Below are 22,500 nucleotides of genomic sequence, written 5' to 3' on the forward strand. Positions count from 1 at the left end.
CTCTCTTTTAACCATCAGCCCCCCCCCCTGTATGTCCCCACACCCCCTTTACTCCTTCTTCCTCTCTTTCTATTCTGTGAGTTTCTCTTCCTCTGCTCTCTCCTCTCTCCTCTCTCGCTCCCCTCCCTCCCTCCCTCCCTCCCCCCCTCCCCTCCCTCCCTCCCTCCCTCTCTCGGTCTTCCGCCCACGCAGCTCACCCTGGGATATATAGGGAGAACATAAGAGAGCGAGGGAGATAGAGAGACATAGGGGCTTAATGCGTCGTTCTGCGTGGGCTAATGAGAGGCTATTCAGCTCCCACTCTCTCCTCCTCCCCTTTTTACCTCACACCTCCACCGTTTACCCTGCCATTTACAGCCAGCAAACTTGTCCAACTTCTGTCTTTTACACGCACATACACACTTTTTACACACGCATATCTTACCTTTACATATAACAATGTCACTTAAGGTAAGACCCACACACACACAGGTTATATCTCACCTTGACTTATAATAACATCACTTATGGTACCGCAGATTGTCCTTATGTTATTGTCTCAGTGTGTTGCCTCAAACTCCCACACCCCAACCAGCATACTTCATGTTCAGCAACGTGTAGCATGAAGAACCCTCTCTTTCTCTCTTTCTGTCTGTCTGTCTGTCTGTCTGTCTGTCTCTCTCTCTGTCTCTGTCTATCTGTCTCTGTGTCTGTCTCTCTTTCTCTCTCTCTCTCGTGCGCTCTCTGTGTCCGTCTCTTTGTCTCTGTGTCTCTGTGTCTCGCTCTCAATCTCGCTCTCTCGCTCTCTGTCTGTCTCTCTTTCTCTTGTCTGTCTGTATGTCTCTCTTGGTCTCTCGCTCTCTCTTTCTTTCTCTGTCCGTCTCTCTGTCTCTCTATCTCTCTCTCTCTTCTCTTTCTCTCTGTCTAGCGCTCTCTCTCTCTTTCTCTCTCTCTAGCTCTCGCTCTCTCTAGCTCTCTCTCTCGCTCTTTCTGTCTCTGTCCGTCTCTCTGTCTCTCTATCTCTCTCTCTTCTCTCTCTCTCTCTCTCTGTCTAGCGCTCTCTCTCTCTCTCTTTCTCTCTCTCTAGCTCTCAGTCTCTCTCTAGCTCTCTCTCTCGCTCTTTCTCTCTCTGATGCTTCTTGCATGATTGGTCCTGACCTCTCCTCCACCACATATAGTTTATTATTTATTATCCTTCTTAATATCTGTCTGGCTGGAGCTCCTTCATCCTCCCTACAACCTCTCTCAGACTCTGAACAGGACTTACACACCTCATGCAAAATGTATACTAGTCTAAAGCATTTGCTACACAAACAGAACATATTGTGGAGCAGTGTATAAACACGTGCCACTATCCTTGTTCTGATTCCGTTTCATAAGGTATACAATGGTGACAAAAACAGAAATACCATGATTTATTGCTCAAGTAGCAAAGACGATGCCAAAGTACACACAATAGTAGTAGTCTGTAACAATATGTATGTTTTGCCTTAGGCCCTCAACAGACCTAAGCTTCGCCATATATTACTAAAAGCTAGAAGTGGAACACATTTCCATATTGTATGCAAATGTTTTGCTCACCGGCACAATGCACAATATGTTTAGTCAGCAGCCAATCGGCAAAGAGATAGCGTCTCGCTCCCACCAATCGGATGCATCACGGCGTGTTGTCGTGTCGGTTCACGTACGAACTCTGGAGCTAAAGACCCGTTGACCCTTCTCCAAATTGTTAAAGAAAACTACGGCGTTCACTTGGCTGTCCGCTGACCTAATGGATTACGAACCAAGACTCGGCCGACTGGAAGAGGCCGGTCGAGAACAATAAGCCCATGCCTCCGCGGCCTCCAATGGCCACTTGGCGGAAGGCATGAGGTCATGACGTCTGAAGCCATCAGCCTAATTCAGCCCCGCTTCCCCTCATTGGCCTTTCATTTGCTCTCTCACACACACACACACACACACACACACACACACACACACACACACACACACACACACACACACACACACACACACACATATATATATTTCCATATTGTAAATCACTTACTTTCTTTTAGGTACTACAAGTGAACTCGTGTGTTCACTTGTAGTACCTAAAAGAAAGTAAGTGATTTTGAGCTCCGTCACCCAAACTGCAATGCACTGCAAAAGGTGAACGTGGAGTTGTGAACACACAAACACACACACACACACACACACACACACACACACACACACCATCTTTATTGGACTAATATTATTCTGATATGTGCATCAGACCATGAGGACTGTGTGTGGTTGATAACAAGGGAGGGGCTTGCTTAAATCTTTGATAGCATGTAACACACACACACACACACACACACACACACACACACACACAAACACACACACACACACACACACACATATAAACCCTGTCATGGTCTGTGGCAGCATCCTGTTGTTGTTGCTAGTGGTTGTAACTGGGATTTTATCGCATCTCGTGGTGTGTGTGTTTGTGCTGGTCTCGTCGTGTGTGTGTGTTTGTGTGTGTCTCAGTGTGTGTGTGTGTTGGTCTCGGTGTGTGTGTGTGTGTGTGTGTGTGTGTGCAAAGGGAGTGCTTGACGCTCGTGGAGTTTACTGAGGGCAATTTCGCGGCCATGCATGATGAGGGCAGAACACGACGCGAGGAATAAAATTGACAAGCAGCATTAGTCAGTGAGTCACCTTGCGGGAACTGCACTCAAACAGACCTCGGCAACAATAACCTTGGGCCAATTAGCCCATTGTGACGCCTCATGCCTGTCTTGTTTGTCTTTGGGTCTGGCGCATGGCCGTTTATGCATTCGCCTGTAGACATTTTAACTTATCCACACTCTGGTACCCTGTCTCTCCCAGACATCTTAAGACCAACCCCCCCCAATCTGCCAAATGACTCTAGGGCTGACTCCAGCCATCAGTCACCTCCTCCCCCTCCCACGCCTCCTTTCCCCCCCCCCCCCCCCCCTTTTCTTCCACTCCTCTTCCATAAGATACATGTCAGCATCGGCCCTTAGAACGTATACATCACCCCTGACTCTGTCTCGCCGTCTAATTCCGCGGCCGGCCTACGAAAATATTATCATATGAAAGGATTGAGTGGTTGCGCGGCTAGCCAAGGGCGGATGAACGTTCATCTCTGCCGCTGCTCTGCCTCTCCAAACCGTATTCATTTGTTTGCCTCTCCATTACTCTCCAGTGTGTCTGTTTTAATAGTCCCGTCTCGTTATTAGCTGAGTGAGTCAGCGCCAAGGCCATGGGAGTCAGTGGAGCGCTGAAGCGGCAAGCTCTGCCTCCAATAAGCCTTAAACACTCGCGGTATCGGATCAGGCAGCTGGAGCACCAGTCATTTACTCTCTCTCACCGGTCTCAAAAGCAATACCGGTTGGTCTCTATCTCTGGTAGGGCTGGGCGATAAATGTATAATCACCGATAATCATCGGGAGTTAGACGCGACATCGATAAATATCACTGCATGCTTATGAATTCAACTTACTTATAAGCATGTGTGTATTGAAGTCTGAGGGGGATAACATTGAAGTACTGTAAAGGGAAATATAAAGCACGGTTCCCCACTAAAACTGGAGAAATCTCATATTTTCATCCTTTTAAGGTAATTTCTACCTGTGGTATTGAATTTACTCTGTGTAACCGGGTATCCGAATCAGTCCATGCAATCATCCCATCACTCTACAACACCATTCAACGGCGTTCAACCCTTATATTCAATCTTCGCCCCCCAGCCTTAATCTCATGCTCTCCTCTGGTGCTGGCGGTGAAGACCACGCCCACACGTCGAGCTCAATAGCATCGCGTACACCCATGGTGACAAGGCCCGGTCGCTGCAATCCAATGCACCCCAGCGATGTAAAGGCAAACTACCTGTCTGGCTGATTATAAAGGACACCCAAGCATGTCCCGCTTCCTGCTGCCGTGGAGCAACCAGGTGTCAGTGGTTGCTTCCCGCCGCCGCGGGCTCTGCAGTATCCCCCAGTCATATTTATATTTGATGCCTTTTCATTATTCAGACCTGCTTGTTTTGCAGTTGTAGGCCCATCTCACCAAAGCAATGGAGACTCTGGTTTGTTTGTGTGTGTGTGTGTGTGTGTGTGAGACATAATGATACAGAAAGGAATAGGATATGAATATCCGGGCACAGTAGCAAGGCCAGGTCTTTTTTTTGCTCCTATGCTCTCTCTCGTGAACGCTTGAATCCCTTGAATTCTCTCCATCCTCTGCTTTATTATTCGAAAGCTAATGTCTTTTAATTATTCACGTAAGACATAGCTTTTCTCACTTCTGTCAGCTAGCTCTCTCTGTCTGTCAGCTAGGTCTCTCCTTCTCCGGATGCTAGCTCTGCTCTAGGCTGCTCTAGTCTGTCTGTGTCAGCTAGCTCTGTCAGCTAGCTATCTCTGTCAGCTAGCTCCCTCTGTCTGTCAGCAAGCGTCTGTCTCTGTCAGCTAGTCCTCGCTGTCTCTGTCAGCTAGCTCTCTCTGTCAGCTTGCTCTCTCTGTCAGCTAGCTCTCTCTGTCAGCTAGCTCCCTCTGTATGTCAGTGAGCTTCTGTCTCTATCAGCTAGCCCTCTCTGTCTCTGTCAGCTAGCGCTCTCTGTCTCTGTCAGCTAGCTCTCTCTCTCTCTGTCAGCTAGCTTCTGTCTGTCAGTTGGCTCTTTCTGTCGCTGTTAACTAGCTTTCGCTGTCTCTTTCAGCTAGCTCTCTGTCTCTGTTAACCAGCTCTCTCCATCTCTGACAGCTAGCTCCCTCTCTCTGTAAGCTCCCTCCCTCTGTCTTTCAGCTAGCTCTCTCTGTCTCTCTGAGCTAGCTATCTCTGTCCCTGTTAGCTAGCTCTCTGACTGTGTCTGCTAGCTGTCTCTGTTACTACTGCTAGCTCTCTCTGTATCTATCTTCTCCCGCCATCTCTCTCTATCCCCCACTGTCTCCCTCCACTCTCTCCTCCCACTCTCTCTCTCACTTTCTTTCTTTCTGTCTCTCTCTCTCTCCCCTCTCTCTCCCCTTCTCCCTCTCTTCCCCCTCTGTCCTTCCCCCAATCTTCCATCTCTCCCTCCTCCATTCTCTTTTACCTTGTTTATATTGGTTACTTTTGTCTGCAGAGGTACTGACCCTCCCCTCTCCCACGGCAGTACTAGTTTTGGAAACAGACTAAACCGAAAGACAGCTTTGTTAGTTTAGTGTCACCGTTTTTGGCATTTTACTTCAAATTGTATTGCTCTCTCTCTCTCTTTTTGTTGGCGTTGATATAGTGTCTGAAGATAATTTGGAGATAAGTTTGGGTAAGCAAGGATCTGCAATCGTACTTTAGAGAGCGAGGGAGAGGGAGAGAGAGAGAGAGAATCCTAAACATGCACGCAAACAAAAACATGCCAAAATAAAGATTGCACTCTGGTCCCGTCTTGGAATTCAATGTCACCATGAATTCTCTGTTACCCTTGGGGTACCACAGGGTCTTTTGGACCAGCAAGACAGCACCACTGCCCTGCTCTGCGGTCTAAATTCAAAGTGTCAGACCAGTTTGAATCATGGTGCGTGACACGCTTAAAGAACGACCTTCCCCAGTATTTGAAGTATTTGCGATGGCCCGTATCCAGTCCACTGACAGTCCCCTGACAGTCCAATTATGTCCGAGCTGCAGTGAGGGAATTTAGGAAACGCGTGGTCTAAAGTCTGGACCTCACTGTCTGTCCCCAACTGAAGGGTGACCTTCAGGGCCTTGAGCTTGTTCTGCTTGTTCACAGCGCCGCCGGCCGTCCAGTCGTCTGTTTAAACCTATTTCAGCGTTTATAGCGAGCAGTGGGCGACCTGAACACACGCCGACAAACTACTTCAGCTTCCACTTAAAGAAAGGGGCAGCACAAAGCTCTGCTTATTGTAAATTGGTGGCAAGTAATTTCCCTTGACCCATGCACTACGCTAGACCGACTGTGTATGCCTTCATGGTTTAATTTTGCTACATCATTTAGTTATTAAGTTTTACCTTGTGAGTTTTCAAACTTTTTAGGTAACACTTTTACCTTTATAATGAATATACTTCCATATGGTAGCTCCCTGACAAGGTAGGCCGATTCAGTAATTATATCCAATTATAATCAAGTTTTGTGCTGGAAATAACATCTTTATCGTTTGTTTTTTTACACCCTCATTTTATTGGACTAAATTGCAAATTGAGTACAAAGACTGGTCCCAAACATTCTGACCTCCTAAAAGTGCTGACTCCTACAATGCAGTAATCCAGCTCCTCTCACTCTATTATGTTCCGTCGGTGCATCAGGCTGCCAGGGATCTCGGCTATATTAAGTACACCTATTGGGTTCTTCGGAAAGCTCACGTCCATTGCCAAATAAATGAATAATTTGGCTGTGCAGACCAGCCTGTATTGTATGCTTCTTATTTCACTGTAACGGATGGATCTAAAAATGTTAAATAACCAGAACATCTCACAGGGATGTGATATCTATTAAACGCCAATGAATATCTTAACAGGGAAATGTCAAGGAGTATCTAACCGTCAGCTAATTGCTAGTTTGATCTTAGAAAGACTCCGTTTTGTAGGGGTGTAATCTGAATCCCAAGTTTTGTGTAGTTTGTACTTCCTCAAAGCCCGAAACGCAGAGGCTTTATCCAGCTGCACCGTCGCTTTAATGGGAGTGTACTGGCTTGGCCTCGTGAGTGTACATCCATTGGTCACCTGCTTGGCTATGAAGCCAGCAGGGAAAATAGACTCCATCCATTCAATCGCCTTGATGGAAATCAATACACTGAAATGTTGTGAGAATGCAATTGAGTTTTTGGGACATTTTCTGATGCTCAATGCACACCTTGAAAACCCCTTATTAACATACTGAGACATAAATGAAAGATTTCTGTTCTCAATCCCCTTAACCCATTTGTGCCGGCTGCTGCGCGGCGCAACATTGTATCTAGTAGATACAATGTTGTGCCGCGCAGCAGCCGGTACAAATGGGTTAAATCATCTGCATGTCAAATTTGTTTGGTTTTATTTGAGTTAAGATGATATAATTACACTACTCTTTCTGACCTTAACAAACAAACTAAGTTTAACTATAGTTTGTTTGTTTCTATGAGGAATATTCTTTGGCATTTTCTCCCGAAGATTTTCGACAAAAAAAAAGGGAATAACAAGAGTGTGCAGAAAACAAATACACCAGAATCTCTTCCTTCATAAGCATGAGCCAAGTGTTAGGCAGGAGCCCAATTTTTTAACATGAAACACCATCTCCCACAAGCCCCTGGGGTAGGCATCGGTACCCCTAGCAGAAGTCAACCCATCCCTCTTCCCTCCGGGGGAAATAGACATGGAAAAGCACACCGAGAGAATGTGCTCTCTCATTCACACCAGTCACAAACCAGAAGTGGATAAGCCTTTTCTTTAGCCGAATCAGAGAGATCTAAGAAAATAGTCTTATCCAGACTTGTATATTGCACTTATTCAAGGTACTTAATTGTGTAGCATCTACAGTAGCTGCTATCGTTGCTTTACACGGGGAATGGGTTAGCCTAGCGATTCTAATACTTGCACTTGGTTCTATGAACATCTTTACTGTAGCGACAGCGATATATTGTTTCACTTCTTATGACAAATGTACTTATTGTAACAAATGCACTTATTGTAAGTCGCTTTGGATAAAAGCGTCTGCTAAATGCCCTAAATGTTAATGTAAATGTTACCCCAAAACTAGCCTTTATTTGTTATCTCTCTCATAAACTCATACCGTTAAAATGTATGTTCCCATGCTAGACCAACATCGAACTAGCCTTGACCAGGTAGTACTTTTTCAGGTCTTACAGATTTCCTAATCAATCGGGATAGGCTCAGCAAGCAGTTAATTTTCATGGTCGTCTACCCCCTTCTTCCACTGTCAAATTGGGAACTAAGAGCAAGAGTGTGAGAGGGACAAAGATGAGCATGGGCGAGAGAGGGACAGAGAGAGAGAGAGAGAGAGAGAGAGAGAGAGAGAGAGAGAGAGAGAGAGAGAGAGAGAGAGAGAGAGAGAGAGAGAGAGAGAGAGAGAGAGAGAGAGAGAGAGAGAGAGAGAGAGAGAGAGAGAGAGAGAGAGAGAGAGATGGCAGTGTGTGATTGTGAGGGTTTTTTAATGGGCAACACAAAACCCAAGGAGTGCCTGAAGGCCGTCCCAGGCCATTCAAGTCCACTGGACTAAAGTCGTCTTTTTGTTGTTGTTTCATCTTGTCGTTTCTGTTTTTGTTTGGCTCTTTCTCTCCTCCCATCATCACCTTCATCATCCCCTCCGTCTCTCCCCTCCTTCCCTCCCCCCCTCCCCTCCTCCCATCAGGGATACCGCCATATTAAAGCGGCGTTGGCACTTCCATTTCCGTTGAGTTATTTCAGCCGCTCGCTCTTCCCTTCTCATCTCCATGATGTAACCCCCGCAGTGGTGTGTCAGACGCAGCCGCGAGGTGTTTGATTGGGACTCTTTATTTTGTGCGTTTTTTTCCCTCCTTTCTTCCTTTTTAAAAAAGAAAGAAAAATGGAAAAAAAAAGACGTTACACATTCGCTCTCTTTATGTGTTTCTCCCGGAGTCCACCCACTCGGTACTGCGACACATCTTTTCTCGGCCCCCATTGCCGGCCGTGTAGGAGGTGAGGCATATTTCTTCCCCTTCACTCTCTCAGTTTTGGTCGTCTTTTTTTTTTTCCTCACACGCACCTGCTCGCTCTCTCTCTCTCTCTCTCTCTCTCTCTCGCTCTCTCACTGTCGCCCTCTCACTCTCTCTCACACTCAATCTCTCACTCTCTCTCGCTCGCTCTAGCGCCTCTCACTCACTCTCGCACCCTCTCTCTCTCCCTCTCCCTTTTATTTTCTCACACGCATCTGCTCACTTTACCTCTCGCTTTCTCGCTCTCGCTCTCCCTCTCTCTCTCATTCCCTCATTCCATCATTCTCTCACTCTCTCATTCTCTCTCACTCACTCTCTCCCTCTATCTTTCGCTCTCTCTCCCTCCCTCCCTCTCTCTCTCTCTCTCTCTCTCTCTCTCTCTCTCTCTCTCTCTCTCTCTCTCTCTCTCTCTCTCTCTCTCTCTCTCTCTCTCTCTCTCTCTCTGCCTCCCTCTCCCACCACCTCTCGCTCCCTCCTTCCTGTTCCTCCACACACCTCCATCCGTCCAGGACCACGCTGAGTCGTGGAGCTGCCAGCCAGGGTCCTGACGCACTCGGTCGGGCACGCATGCGTCACAGGCACTGGGGGTCCTCCAGCACCTCCTCACCCCGCTCACACACTGCCTGTCAGCCGGCCAGACCTGACACGGTGGGTGGGTGGAATGGGGGGTGGGGTCAAAAGGTTTCAGGCTTTTTTAGGATGGTGGGGGCAGATGGACGTTGGGGAGAGAGAGGCGACAGGCAGCTAGTGAGTGCATACGGGAGGACGTGTAGTAACACTTTAGTAGTAACAGCAGTATGGCTCTATACCGTGTTCACGTGGGTGAAGAGATGTGTTGAAGGGAGGGTTTCCACTGCCCCATCCTTGTCTTGGGCCGGATCTGTGCTGGGCATGTGCAATAGCGATCACTTTATGGCACATTTACCACACCTTCTATACATTGGAACAAAATATGATACCTTACCGCAACCGAACTCTAAGGATTATCCAGAAATGTTATTGTTAATGGTTAAAAGAGACCTGAATATATATATCTATATATGTATGTGTCGATTTGTACATCTGTATATACTGTGTATACTGTATGGATATAGCAACACAGAGATATAGATATCCTCTTGTTGCTGAGTCGTTGCATTTAAAATCAAGGCCTATTCGCAACGATTATAACATTATGTTAAAAATACCAAACATTAATATTTAAAGAGTAATGTTTGTCCCTTGCCACCTCTATTCGTCTTCCCTAATGAGTAGTTAATTGGATAATTGGTGGATTAAAGTCGTTTGGGACCATGAATGCAAGCTGCTACGAGGAAGTGCATAAATGGCGGCACACACGCAACGCGCTCTTTGTTTACATTTGGTATTCGACTACAGGCGATCATCAGTTTCTTCATAGAGTAGAAAGAATGAGCTGGCCTCTGTAAAGCCGGCCGGGTTGCCCGGTCTTCTGTCTTTCTTACGTTATTGTCTAGGCTGATGCCCTGCACACTCGAGGAGGAGGGCCATTGATTAAGCGTTTGCCATGGGCGCCCCGAAAACCAATATGCAGGCATAACAGATGAGCTGCAGCTCCAGTAAACATTTCTTCAGATTGTTTGCTTTGCCGTCTTCTACCGTGAGCTTTAAATGGCAACATGGCAAGCTCTGACCTTCCACATTTCACATCCTGTTTGTGAGGACAATGTGAAATAAATGTAAAGCACTGTACATATCATCGATTTATTTGTTTTTTATGCAAACTTTGCACTACTGCCTTGAACTTTTGCTTACTATTTTTATGTTGTGTGTCTACTTGGCTGCTGCTACAATTTCGTTGTACACTGTACAATGAAAATAAAAGCATATTCTATTCTTTTCTATTTTTTCATTGAGTAAACAGTCTATACTTCATGACGTAAGTGCCTTTGTGCCTTCAACTCTGAGGCACGACCGACCACAGCGAGTTGAAAGCCTGTGAGCCCGAAAGTCCGAATCAAGTTTATTTTATATCAAATTGCGTCTTCCAGTGTGTTCCCTCTCAACAAAACGGTTGTCTGTGTTTGCTCAGGTCTTTGTACTTTGTCCCCGGTTGCTGCCGGGACAATGACCAGAGAACCGCCTCTATAATTGAATTTCTCCTGTGGAAGGAGCGGGGCGACGCAGGTGTGATCGTGCACCGAGTCTTCTGCTGCACACACCCCTCCAAGCGGACGCGAAGGCTGACTCTGGGAGCCTCATGCCCGGTCTCCAAGTGTTTGAGTTTCTCCTGCTCTTCGCCTGTGTATACACGAGGTGTATGTTGGTGGTGCTTAAGCTTTGTTAAGCCCTGTTCTCGCTACACAGCTGGCAGAGAGGAAGACAGTGCTAGGTTCGAAAAGTCTCTAAACACACATGGCCGCGTACACACGCACTGGTCTGTTGCTGCTGGTGGGCTCACTGTGTTTATTTTGCCATGGCTTGTTGAGAGCAGGCCACCCTCGCATCACAGTGGGACCTGGGCGCTGGGCATGCAGCTGCAGTTATCGGCTGGTGAAACTGCTGCCTCTGCTATCTCCTCCCTCCCTCCCTCTCTCCCTTCTGCTCCCTTCCCCCCCTTCAGGCGTTCACCCCTCTCCACTGGCCTTTCCACCGCCCCCCCCCTCCGCTCCTGTCGTCCATATCTACTTCTCTTTTTTCCCACCTTATCTATCTTTACCCACATCCACACACACACACACTCCCCTCGCTCTCTCTCCCTTTTATATCACCTTTCTCCCATATTCTCTCCGTCCTCCATATCTTTTTCTCTGCCTTTTTCTCCCTCCTGTCCTTACACACCAACACAAACACACACACACACACACACACCCCCCCCCACCCTCCTTCACTCGCCCTTCTCACAATCGTCCTGCAAGACAAGTCTGGCTAACAACAGCAGCAAGCAGAGCACCTGCATAATGCAGTCCCCACTCCCTTAGGAGGGACTTTCTCAACCACGGATCCCCCACTCGTTCTCCACTAGGAACCGGTCACAAATTGTCCCCGCTGGCCTCCTTCTTCTTGTTCAAGGTAACACTGCATGGGGGCTGACAGCATTGTCTTTGGACTGTCACTCCCGCTAATACTACTGAAGCCTGGCAGGTCCGACCAGTGACCCACCCCCCCCCGACTCCCAAACGGCACACCGCACCCCTGTAGGGGTTTGAATGCTAAAATCTGTGAAAATAAGTGCCCTGCCGTTTGGGAGTGGTGCCCAAGCTCACATAAAGCGGCACGTGGCAGTCTGCAGTCGCAGTAACCCCTGATGTCGACCCCTACTTAGGCCAAACGTTTTGAAATGGTGTCTACTGGACTTCCTGCGACATCAATGGTTTGACCTTGTAGCCGTGCTAGTGTGTGTATGTAGGGCTGTTGTGCGACAGTGCGAGGCAGTGTGCGTCCTTTAGAAGCGGCCACGAGGGACAGAGCGGGCAGGTTATCGTGGCTAGTGACTGAACATCAACAACACACTCTTCCCAGACACATCGCCATCAGGCTAAATGCCTTACTGGGAGTTTTCCTGTGCCCATGTTGGGGCTCGTAGGTTCCATCAAATTGTCAGTGAGTATGGGGGCCGGTAAATACCTTTTTTTTTTTTTTTTTTTTTTTTTTTTTTTTTTTTTCTGTAGCTCTAAAGAATGGGCTGAACAAATAAACAAGCCTGGACTTGACGCCTTTATTTCAGTTCAAAATAAAGAGGCTAGTCCCGTGATTAAAGGGAAGACCTGCCCTTCCTCTGGCTTGTCTTTTGTTTGGTGTGTACCTGTGTCAGTCGTCTCTCAAGCTCTGGCCTTCGGATGCTGTGAAGCGACCCACCCCCCCCCCCCCCCTTGCCTGTGTGAAAAAACAGCTTCAGGACTTTACCCCCGCTGTCTGTGAGGAAGGAGAGCCTACCTCAAACACAATGTTGAAAAAGACTTGGTTCCTTTTTCCTTAACCCTTGGTTGTGTTTGTGATAATGGGGTCTTGAATGGCCGCCCGGTTTCTATTCACTGGGTCCGTGACGCATCGGACCGCGGCCTGCAAGGACACAGAAAGACACGTGGATCGAAAGCATGTCCCAAATAATTGTCGTTTGTAAGACTGGAATGACGTGGTAGTGTGGAAGGTACGCGGAGGCCTAGTTGACGTACCTCTACTGGCTTCTCTCTCTCTCTCTCTCTCTCTCTCTCTCTCTCTCTCTCTCTCTCTCTCTCTCTCTCTCTCTCTCACCCACTCTCTCTCGATCTTTCTCTCTCATTCACACAAAAGCACACATAAATATATACACACACACACACTCTGTACTTTGGGTTGCATCAAAGCAGTGTCCTATTGTCTTTTCTTGGCAGAATGTCAAAACCCACAGCTTCCCGTTGTACAGCAGACCAGGCTGTGAGAGTAAGCAGTTGGAAATATCTCTCTCAGCAGTCTTGTGTGTGTTCGTGTTTCAAGCCGTGTGATTTTGAGACCACAACAAGGTTTCTTTCCTGTTTTTCTGAGTCTCATTGCTGTTTTTATTGTCTGCTAGCATGTGCTTCTGTGCGAAGTTGCCTCCATTTTTTGTTTCCACTTGATGTAAATGAGGAGTTTGTCTCTACGGTGTAGCATATGTTGTACGGCTGGGTGTGATATCGCCCAAGCACTGTTGGGATTTTCTACTTTTTTTACTCGGCTGAAAGAATATTGTTTTGATGTTAAAGTAGCCCCTAAACCTTAGAGTTTCATGGTTTTGTGAACCAGTGAGTTGCATGTCAAGTGTAGTGATGAAGCCTTTGGTCGTGTTAGCTTTTTAACACACCAACATGCATACCACACACATTCAGACATGGAGCCATTAGGAACGAATACATCAGAGTACCCTGACACAGAAACTAATCCTATATGACATAGTAAATGGACTTTCTGTGTGTGTGTGGGCTCCGGTCTTCGGAAGAATGTCAGCATGTTTTACTGTTATAGTTCCTGCAAAGTCCCATTTTGTTTTTTCCGTTTGATTTACTGGCATTTACCTCCAGCTTTTCAAAGCAAGATCCAGCGTGTAAAGCTGTGCTGTTCCCAGACCTTTCAAGGATGGCTGCAGATAATGTATATTGACACACTGGACAACAATAAGTGAAGCACACTTTAGATTAGTGCACACACTCTCTGGGCTTTATTGAGGTGGCCTCCGCAGTTTTCTATTTTCAGTATTGTACTTTTTCTCCTATGACAAAACAGGCTAGTGACTTACCTAAAGCTACTTCAGCAAGGCTTTTGTCTCTAATTCCATTCACCACCGTCCTCCACTCTAGTTAAATGGAGACCTTGACATTCTGTTCTCTTCCTTCACTTGCGCTGGCACTTTTATGATGATGATGTGGATCAGTTCTGAAGACATTGTCTCCATCTATGTCGTTCCTGCTTGCTTTTGACATTTGGTGTTTTACTCAAATGTTGTTACCCTGCGGACGAGTGACATACTCTCGTAACACCGCTTACACCGAACCGAATGACACCACTGCACGAGTTGTCCGCCTAAAATGGTCAAGTATTTATCTCAACAATTAGTGCACACATTTGATTTTTTACATCCAATTTAGCCCCAATCATGATTAACAGAATTCTCCCAAAGTGGTCTCTTTGTACTGTTTTGAAGGGAGCACAAATAAGAGACATTTAGTATCGAGCTTTATTCAGTTCCAACCCCCCCTCCATCTCGTCCGTGTGGCTGTTGACCGCGCGCCCGCTTGACAGATAGTTTAAAAGAGCCTGCCTGATGGCTTCTATCGGTCTCCGCGGTTGGGATGAAAACATGTCTTTGTCTTCTGTCAGCGATGGGGTCCTCCCATTGCATGTTCGCTGCTTAATAGGCCATTGATCTGTCTTGAGGCACAATGAACTGCAGATATCCTGGCTGCCCCACAGATCACCGGTAACCACAAAGCAATAGCTGGCCTGAGTAGAGCCCCTTTGCAAAGAGCAGCTTAAATGCAGTGAAAAGACGATCAGTAAACACTCAGCAAACCCCAGCTCGCCAATCCCGAGCTGGGAAGCTTCCGGTGGTTGAATAGAAGAAGTAGAATAGATTAACCCATCATTCTTGGCTGGGCTGTCATCAATAGATAACCATGTTTGGCCCTGAACCGAAGCAAAGCGCTGATCACGGAGACATTGTTTTTGTTGTGGGTGGATGCATTTGAAATCAACGTTTCGTAAGGGCAGTTCCAGTGACCTCGATGTGTGTCTCGTAGCCGTATCCTGCGTTCCCTCTCGTTTCTTCTCTCATTGAGAGCGGATGCCCGTATCCATTTGCAAAATAAATGATTTCATTGTCATGTTTTACATCATTACAATGGGTGGCAGAGAATGCAAAGTTACAATGGCAAATTAGTCATCAACACACTGCTCCGTACTTCATCTGTGAAGCCATTATAATGAGTACCGAGGCTTGAGCCGAGCCAAATCTATTTTGTCAAGTGGGTGTATGTTGATGTGTGATAATTTCTTTCCCTTCTCACGGCGGAAGTGACGTACATAGCCTACTTACGTCTTCCTCCGAGGCCGCTATTGATTTTTCTACCATTTAGCCTATCAGGAAAACAGACTATTTTTGAAAGGGTCTCAGTTGGCTGTTGTTATTGTTATCGTTGTTGTTGGTGTCGCGGAAAGAGAGAGGCCTTCGGGTTTCAAGATTGGCTGCAAACATTCGTACATGTTTTAATAACGGCAAGTTGCGAATAGTTCACCGGATCAATCCCAGGTTGGTGTTTCTGAAAGCCAACAGCGGAGTTCATTGTGTCGGATCGACCCCACGGTTGACTCTGTGAACAATGGCACCCTTACCTCCACAGCAAGTATTTTTTCCGCGATCAGTGTCAATCTGAGTGGCCCAATTCTCCCACGACTCTGCCCTGTGGCTTATTCTATCGGACTATTGACAAGCTTGATCTTTCCACCAGCCCAGCCAATCTATCCAGCTGCGTGTCAACAGCCACGTACACACACACACACACACACACACACACACACACACACACACACACACACACACACACACACACACACACACACACACACACACACACACACACACACACACACACACACGTGTACAGACATACACACGTGTAAACACACACACACAGACACACACACACAAACACATATACACACAAACACACACACACACACTGCATCGCTGTGTGTGAATTTGAGATGGGGGAGATAGCCTTTGGACGGCTGTTTGTTTGTGTACGTCCGTGCTGACAATGGAGGATATTTGATTAAAACACGGCTCGGGAGGGCTTGCCAAAGCACACATTCCCCGGCGATAAAGAGCCCGCCGTGTCGCACAACAAGCGCGGCGTCCGTCTTCATCTGGAACCATTGTTTAAAAAATAAAAGCCCATAGGCCGGAGCTAAATTGATAGTCGACCCCGCCGTAGTGGGAGACGTTTATCGTGGGTATAAATCAAGGCATGGCTGGAAGCACCCCTTGGTAGCGCGCCACCCTTCACAAGCCAGAGAAGAGAGGCACAGCATGGCCACGACTCCCCAGCAAGGTCCCCATCCCCCCGCCCACCCCTGGTCCGCTGGCCGGCTCCCCTGGGCCTGATTGATCTTCATATCATTAGCCGTATGTAGATCACAGGGGTGAGCCGCCCCCCTGCGCCGCAGATAGCCCCTGATCGCTGAGCCACTAGGACCCGCTAGCCGACGGCAGCCATCCCCGCTCAAAGGCACGGGGGGTGGGAAGGCGGGGGAGGGGGGTGTCTCGGGGCCGGAGGGGATCTCAGCGCGCACCGTGACGGGGGCGAAGAGCTGCGGATGTTTCCGACGGGGCAGGGGGAGACCTGCCGCCGCCGCCGCCGTCGCATCCTCTCCGCGGGACGGCGGTGGAGGAAGTGGAGCTGGGCGGTGGGGTCTCGCCTGGCCCCGGCCGGGGGCCGCGTGGGCCCCGGACGGAGGGGCGTCGTGGGGCTCTGTGTCAGCACCGTCCTCGGGGTGGTGGGGGCGGCGACCTCGCTGGTCGGGGAGCAGGGGGGTCCGCGGCCCCTCTGCCGCAAACGCAGACACCAGCGCCAACTCGGCCGCCGCGCTCACTCCCTGTCTCTGCCCTTCTCTTGCTCCTGGTCCGCAGATGGCGGGACCGAAGACCTGGGAGACCCCCGCTCGCCTCTAGACCACCCGCTGAGCCACGCCGGCCAAGGTGAGCACACACACCTGCACCGGCCTACAGACACACAAACAGACGCACGCTCGCGCGCGCGCGCCCACACACACACACACACACACACACACACACACACACACACACACACACACACACACACACACACAGATCTCCACACACGCACACACGCACACACACACACACACACACACACACACACACACACACACACAAAACACACATGTATACACACACACACACAGACCTCCACAAACACACACACACGCACACCTCCACACACACACACACACACACACACACACACACACACACACAACACACATGTATACACACACACACACACATAGACCTCCACAAACACACACACACGCACACCTCCACACACCTCCACACACACACACACACATACACATGCCAACTGGACGCTGGCTCATTTAATCACATTCATTTAATTGAGTCATATTTTTCATTGTTTAGTTGGAAATGACAAACAATGAAGAGGGAAACAAAACGGCTTCAATAACGGCAGACTTCTGTTGACCTTATCTATCGTCACAGTCCATTCAGATAACTAATTGTTTATGTACGTGTGTATTATGTCATATTGTTTGTATTTGTGGGCTGAACTTTATATATATACAGTGGGGCAAAAAAGTATTTAGTCAGCCACCAATTGTGCAAGTTCTCCCACTTAAAAAGACGAGAGAGGCCTGTAATTTTCATCATAGGTAAACCTCAGCTATGAGAGACAAAATGAAAAAAAAAATCCAGAAAATCACATTGTCTGATTTTTTAAGAATTTATTTGCAAATTATGGTGGAAAATAAGTATTTGGTCACCTACAAACCAGCAAGATTTCTGGCTGTCACAGACCTGTAACTTCTTCTTTAAGAGGCTCCTCTGTCCTCCACTTGTTACCTGTATTAATGGCACCTGTTTGAACTCCTTATCAGTATAAAAGACACCTGTCCACAACCTCAAACAGTCACACTCCAAACTCCACTATGACCAAGACCAAAGAGCTGTCCAAGGACACCAGAAACACAATTGTAGACCTGCACCAGGCTGGGAAGTCTGAATCTGCAATAGGTAAGCAGCTTGGTGTGAAGAAATCAACTGTGGGAGCAATTATTAGGAGATGGAATGCATACAAGATCACTGATAATCTCCCTCGATCTGGGGCTCCACGCAAGATCTCACCCTGTGGGGTCAAAATGATCACAAGAACGGTGAACAAAAATCCCAGAACCACACGGGGGGACCTAGTGAATGACCTCCCGAGAGCTGGGACCAAAGTAACAAAGGCTAGCATCACTAACACACTACGCCGCCAGGGAATCAAATCCTGCAGTGCCAGACGTGTCCCCCTGCTAAAGCCAGTGCATGTCCGGGCCCGTTTGAAGTTTGCTAGAGAGCATTTGGATGATCCAGAACAGGATTGGGAGAATGTCATATGGTCAGATGAAACCAAAATAGAACTTTTTGGTAAAAACTCAACTCGTCGTGTTTGGAGGAGAAAGAATGCTGAGTTGCATCCATAGAACACCATACCTACAGTGAAGCATGGGGGTGGAAACATCATGCTTTGGGGCTGTTTTTCTGCCAAGGGACCAGGACGTCTGATCCGTGTGACGGAAAGAATGAATGGGGCCATGTATCGTGAGATTTTGAGTGAAAACCTCCTTCCATCAGCAAGGGCACTGAAGATGAAACGTGGCTGGGTCTTTCAGCATGACAATGACCCCAAACACACCGCCCGGGCAACGAAGGAGTGGCTTCTTAAGAAGCATTTCAAGGTCCTGGAGTGGCCTAGCCAGTCTCCAGATCTCAACCCCATAGAAAATCTTTGGAGGGAGTTGAAAGTCCGTGTTGCCCAGCAAAGGCCCAAAAACATCACTGCTCTAGAGGAGATCTGCATGGAGGAATGGGCCAAAATACCAGCAGCAGTGTGTGAAAACCTTGTAAAGACTTACAGAAAACGTTTGACCTCTGTCATTGCCAACAAAGGGCATGTAACAAAGTATTGAGATGACCTTTTGTTATTGACCAAATACTTATTTTCCACCATAATTTGCAAATAAATTCTTTAAAAATCAGACAATGTGATTTTCTAGATTTTTTTTTTTCATTTTGTCTCTCATAGCTGAGGTATACCTATGATGAAAATTACAGGCCTCTCTCATCTTTTTAAGTGGGAGAACTTGCACAATTGGTGGCTGACTAAATACTTTTTTGCCCCACTGTATATATACAGTACATGTATGTATTACAATGTGTTGTTTTATTAACTATATTCAATACATCTATTGTACATTATGTACTTCAGTCTGAAGTATCTCCTTGTAAAGTTTTATAAGTAGAAGATAGTAGATGTGTTGTGATATAGAAGGATGTGAGGGGGCGAAGATCATGTTGAAGGTCTTTGCGTCGACCTCCGTGCTCCGGCCCATTTAACCCTATCTTATCGCGTCGGTCCGGAGCTTTGGGACGGGCAAGGGCAGAAATAGCTCAGGGCTATATGGCTTGTGGAGGTTTTTCTGTGTGAAACCACCAGGAACTCAAAGCTGTGTCTTCTATTGCACTGCACTGCAGGCTAGGAATGTTTTGGGAAGAATCCTGTCTGGAATAGTTTGAGCTGAAGGTCAACAAGTTAGTTCGCTCAGCAGGGTACTTTAAAGCTAGTCAAAACAATGTTTGAAAAATTTGTCATAATAATGATGATGATAAACATAATAGTAATATTTGTCCCACAAGTGTTATTATTTCAGGATAGCCTTTACTTTTTATTATTATTATGATTATTATATTTCACCCATTTCCTGCAGGCTCCTATTTGAAGATGTAATCAACAGCTCTATATCCCCCCAGACTTCACAGAGGGACATTGTGTGTGTGCGTTTCCAGGCGGTGTCATATTGACAATGTACGGACACCATTCGGTGTACGGTTCCATTCCCCTTCCTGTAATTTAGTCTCCTCAATCTGAGCTTCTCTCCGGGCTGTAGTGTATAGCAAGTGGGAAACGACAACGACAGATATAACATCAATAGAACAAATGTCCGCGCTTGACAGGTACGCTGTGGCCAATTATAAATTCTCCCTCCCTGTCAACGTCCGTACGTGGCTGTTTGTGCCGCTCACTAGCTGGGAAGAAAACTCGCACACTGGGGCCAAGAGAGGCTTGTGTCGCCAAATTATACCTGACAGCTTAAAAAAAGAAAAAGTGAAACAGAATCATCCAAGGGACTGGAGGTAATTGCATGCGCTTCTTAATAGTCAGGCGCGAGTCGTGTGATTGGTTAACGAGCGATGTGTTGGTGTCGGTGCGGATGGACGCCGTGTTGAGGCGGTCGTGGTGAGGATGCAGAAGGGAACAGGGCAAGAGGGGGAGTTGAGTGCACATTAACATGGAGAGGATCAGAAAGCTGCTCGCTATGCAAATGTCATTATGAAAACAGTCAAATGGCAACAGCGGGGGGAAAAAAAGGACTCTGAACTGTTGACATTTAACAGTGGCTTTATTTTTTGGATGAATACCGTTTTAAGTGACTAATCTAAATGGCACGTTTTAATTCAATATTTATATTTGAAAGAGACTTTTTGGAGCCTTTGTGGACATGCCAGGAAAGAGTGACAGTAAGCTGTTTGGAGAAGAGAGTGGATGATAAGTAGCAAAGAACCACAGGTGGGAATCGAACCTGCGTTGCTACAAGGCGTACTTCCTGAATGGCTGGTTTAGCCCCAAAAATGGCACTTTGAAAAGACGCGGCACCCTGCCTTACACCCTATCCCATCTGTCCTTTAATCAGGCCACTGTGGATGGTCCACTGATAGGCAGTTGCATAGCTGGCACCAGAGCGATCTGCACAAGGACGGTGACAGCCAGAGAAGAATGCGACGTACAGACAGACAGTGATGCAGAGAGTTGTTTACTCGCTAGAGAAAATAATAACTCGCACGCAGGATAGATGAGCTCCTGCAACCTGTGGTGTCGCCGTGCTGCTATTGTTTTGCCCAAGACCATTTTTTAAATAGCAAACAGTGTTTCATTCTCTAGGCACGTATTCACACACTGCCTTGAACACTACTTGTGTTTCCAGAACTCTGACATTCCCAAGTGAACAAAGTTGAGAAACTCCTCTGAAATGGTGCTGACTGTGGGTCTGTCCATCTGTTCTCAGCGTCTCAGACCTATTCATATGTGCTTGCCACAGACCGGTGGCTGTTAATGGATTCTAGGCTCCCGCGCGATGGCTCGGATCTGATGTGAGACGCGTTGCCTGACCAGTTGATTCAACAGTAACAATCTGCCGGGAATCGACCAGTCGGCGCTGCGGGAGCGATTTAAGTGAAAAATAATTAAATGGATATGGAGTCGTCACAAAGAGCTGTGGATGGTAGTTGTTCACCAGTAAAAAGAGGTGTGTGTGTGTGTGCCTGTGTGTGTGTTCCCGTGTGTGTGTGTGTGTCTGCAAGCTTTTGGCTGTGCATGGGACTTCAGACGCAGGGAGACAAAGGGTAAAAAAGAACACATTTTGACTGGCATTCTCGTTTGAGTGGGTGAACTTCACTCGTCTTTGTTCCATTGTTCGGAGTCTGTTTTTTTTTCTCTCTCCCTGTAACAAAACTCTTACTGTCGGCCATGACTGTGCACTATTTTGTGTTCACAGTGAGACATTTCTGGTGGTTAGTCGCGGCTTTAATAAAGCTGTTGTTTACCAAAGGGGGGAGGGGGGCAGGGCTGGTGGGGGGCAGTGTGCAGCCTGTTGCCAGGCTGCTTCCTCTTACGACCATACCAGCCCGGCTCACCGCGGCGATGGCGTTACAGTAATGAATGGCTTATTATGAGTATCACCAGTGTTGTTTACGATGGGAGTCCATGGCATGTACGACATGATGAGCAGTCCCGTATAATTATATGACTATGAACCAAAAACTCTAGGGTCCTGATCATACCAAGAATGATATAATGTGTGTTTTGATCGAGGAGTGGAGAGATGGCGATTCTATATTAGAGTGTGGCTAGCTACTGGCTTTGATGTACGGCTTTGCTAGTTTGAAGCATAGCTCTTTAAGCACTGCTTTAAAGGGCCATTGTGTGGGATGCATTAGACATTGTGCCATTGTAGCTAACCTTAACATGTATATTTAACATTAAGTTAGTCATGATTGCTGCACTGCCTATTGGGGGGTATTTACAAACTTTGTACCCCTAGTTCAGAGTTTATCTAGACCCTGCATCGCCACAACCCTTTTATCCAATTTTGATGGCTTGCGTGTTGTACGTCCCAGGCTCCTAAAAAACAGTATTTACCATTGTGTAGCATCTTATTCTAGCAATCTTTGTTGTATACAGGGAATGGGTTAACGATTGTTAGTGCTTGGCGCTTCTATGATCATCCTTACTAACCTGACTCTCGCCAGATGAATTTCGTTCCACCTAGCTCCACTCATCCATCTGGGATCAATCCATTGGAGAGGTGTTTTAGAAGTCTGGGCCTCATCAAAAATCCTTGCATATGATTGGATAAACCACTTGTCCGTCATCTCTATTGACGTGCTACTTCAACCACTCACATCGATACCAACCCGTGACGCTGATGAGAGAGACGCAGCCGTTCTCTGATGTTCTTTTGAAGAAAGAATATTTGCTAGATTGGACAACACGGAAGAAATAGCAGCATCAATGTTGACGCTTGATTCCTCGATGCC

General features: G+C 47.2%; 1 protein-coding gene across 5 annotated transcripts in view; it reads left to right on the top strand.

The window, feature by feature from the left end:
• The window catches only part of tanc2b (tetratricopeptide repeat, ankyrin repeat and coiled-coil containing 2b), a 137,178-nt gene that overhangs the window by 42,941 nt on the left and 71,737 nt on the right, over positions 1 to 22,500 (top strand). For all 5 annotated transcript variants that reach the window (XM_079756283.1, XM_079756285.1, XM_079756286.1 and 2 more), the window contains one exon: positions 16,735 to 16,803. In XM_079756283.1, coding sequence (XP_079612409.1) covers positions 16,735 to 16,803 — 69 coding nt within the window. The remainder of the gene's footprint in view (positions 1 to 16,734; positions 16,804 to 22,500) is intronic.

This window comes from Pollachius pollachius (genome assembly GCF_949987615.1).
Source record: "Pollachius pollachius genome assembly, chromosome: 19".
NCBI lineage: Eukaryota > Metazoa > Chordata > Actinopteri > Gadiformes > Gadidae > Pollachius > Pollachius pollachius.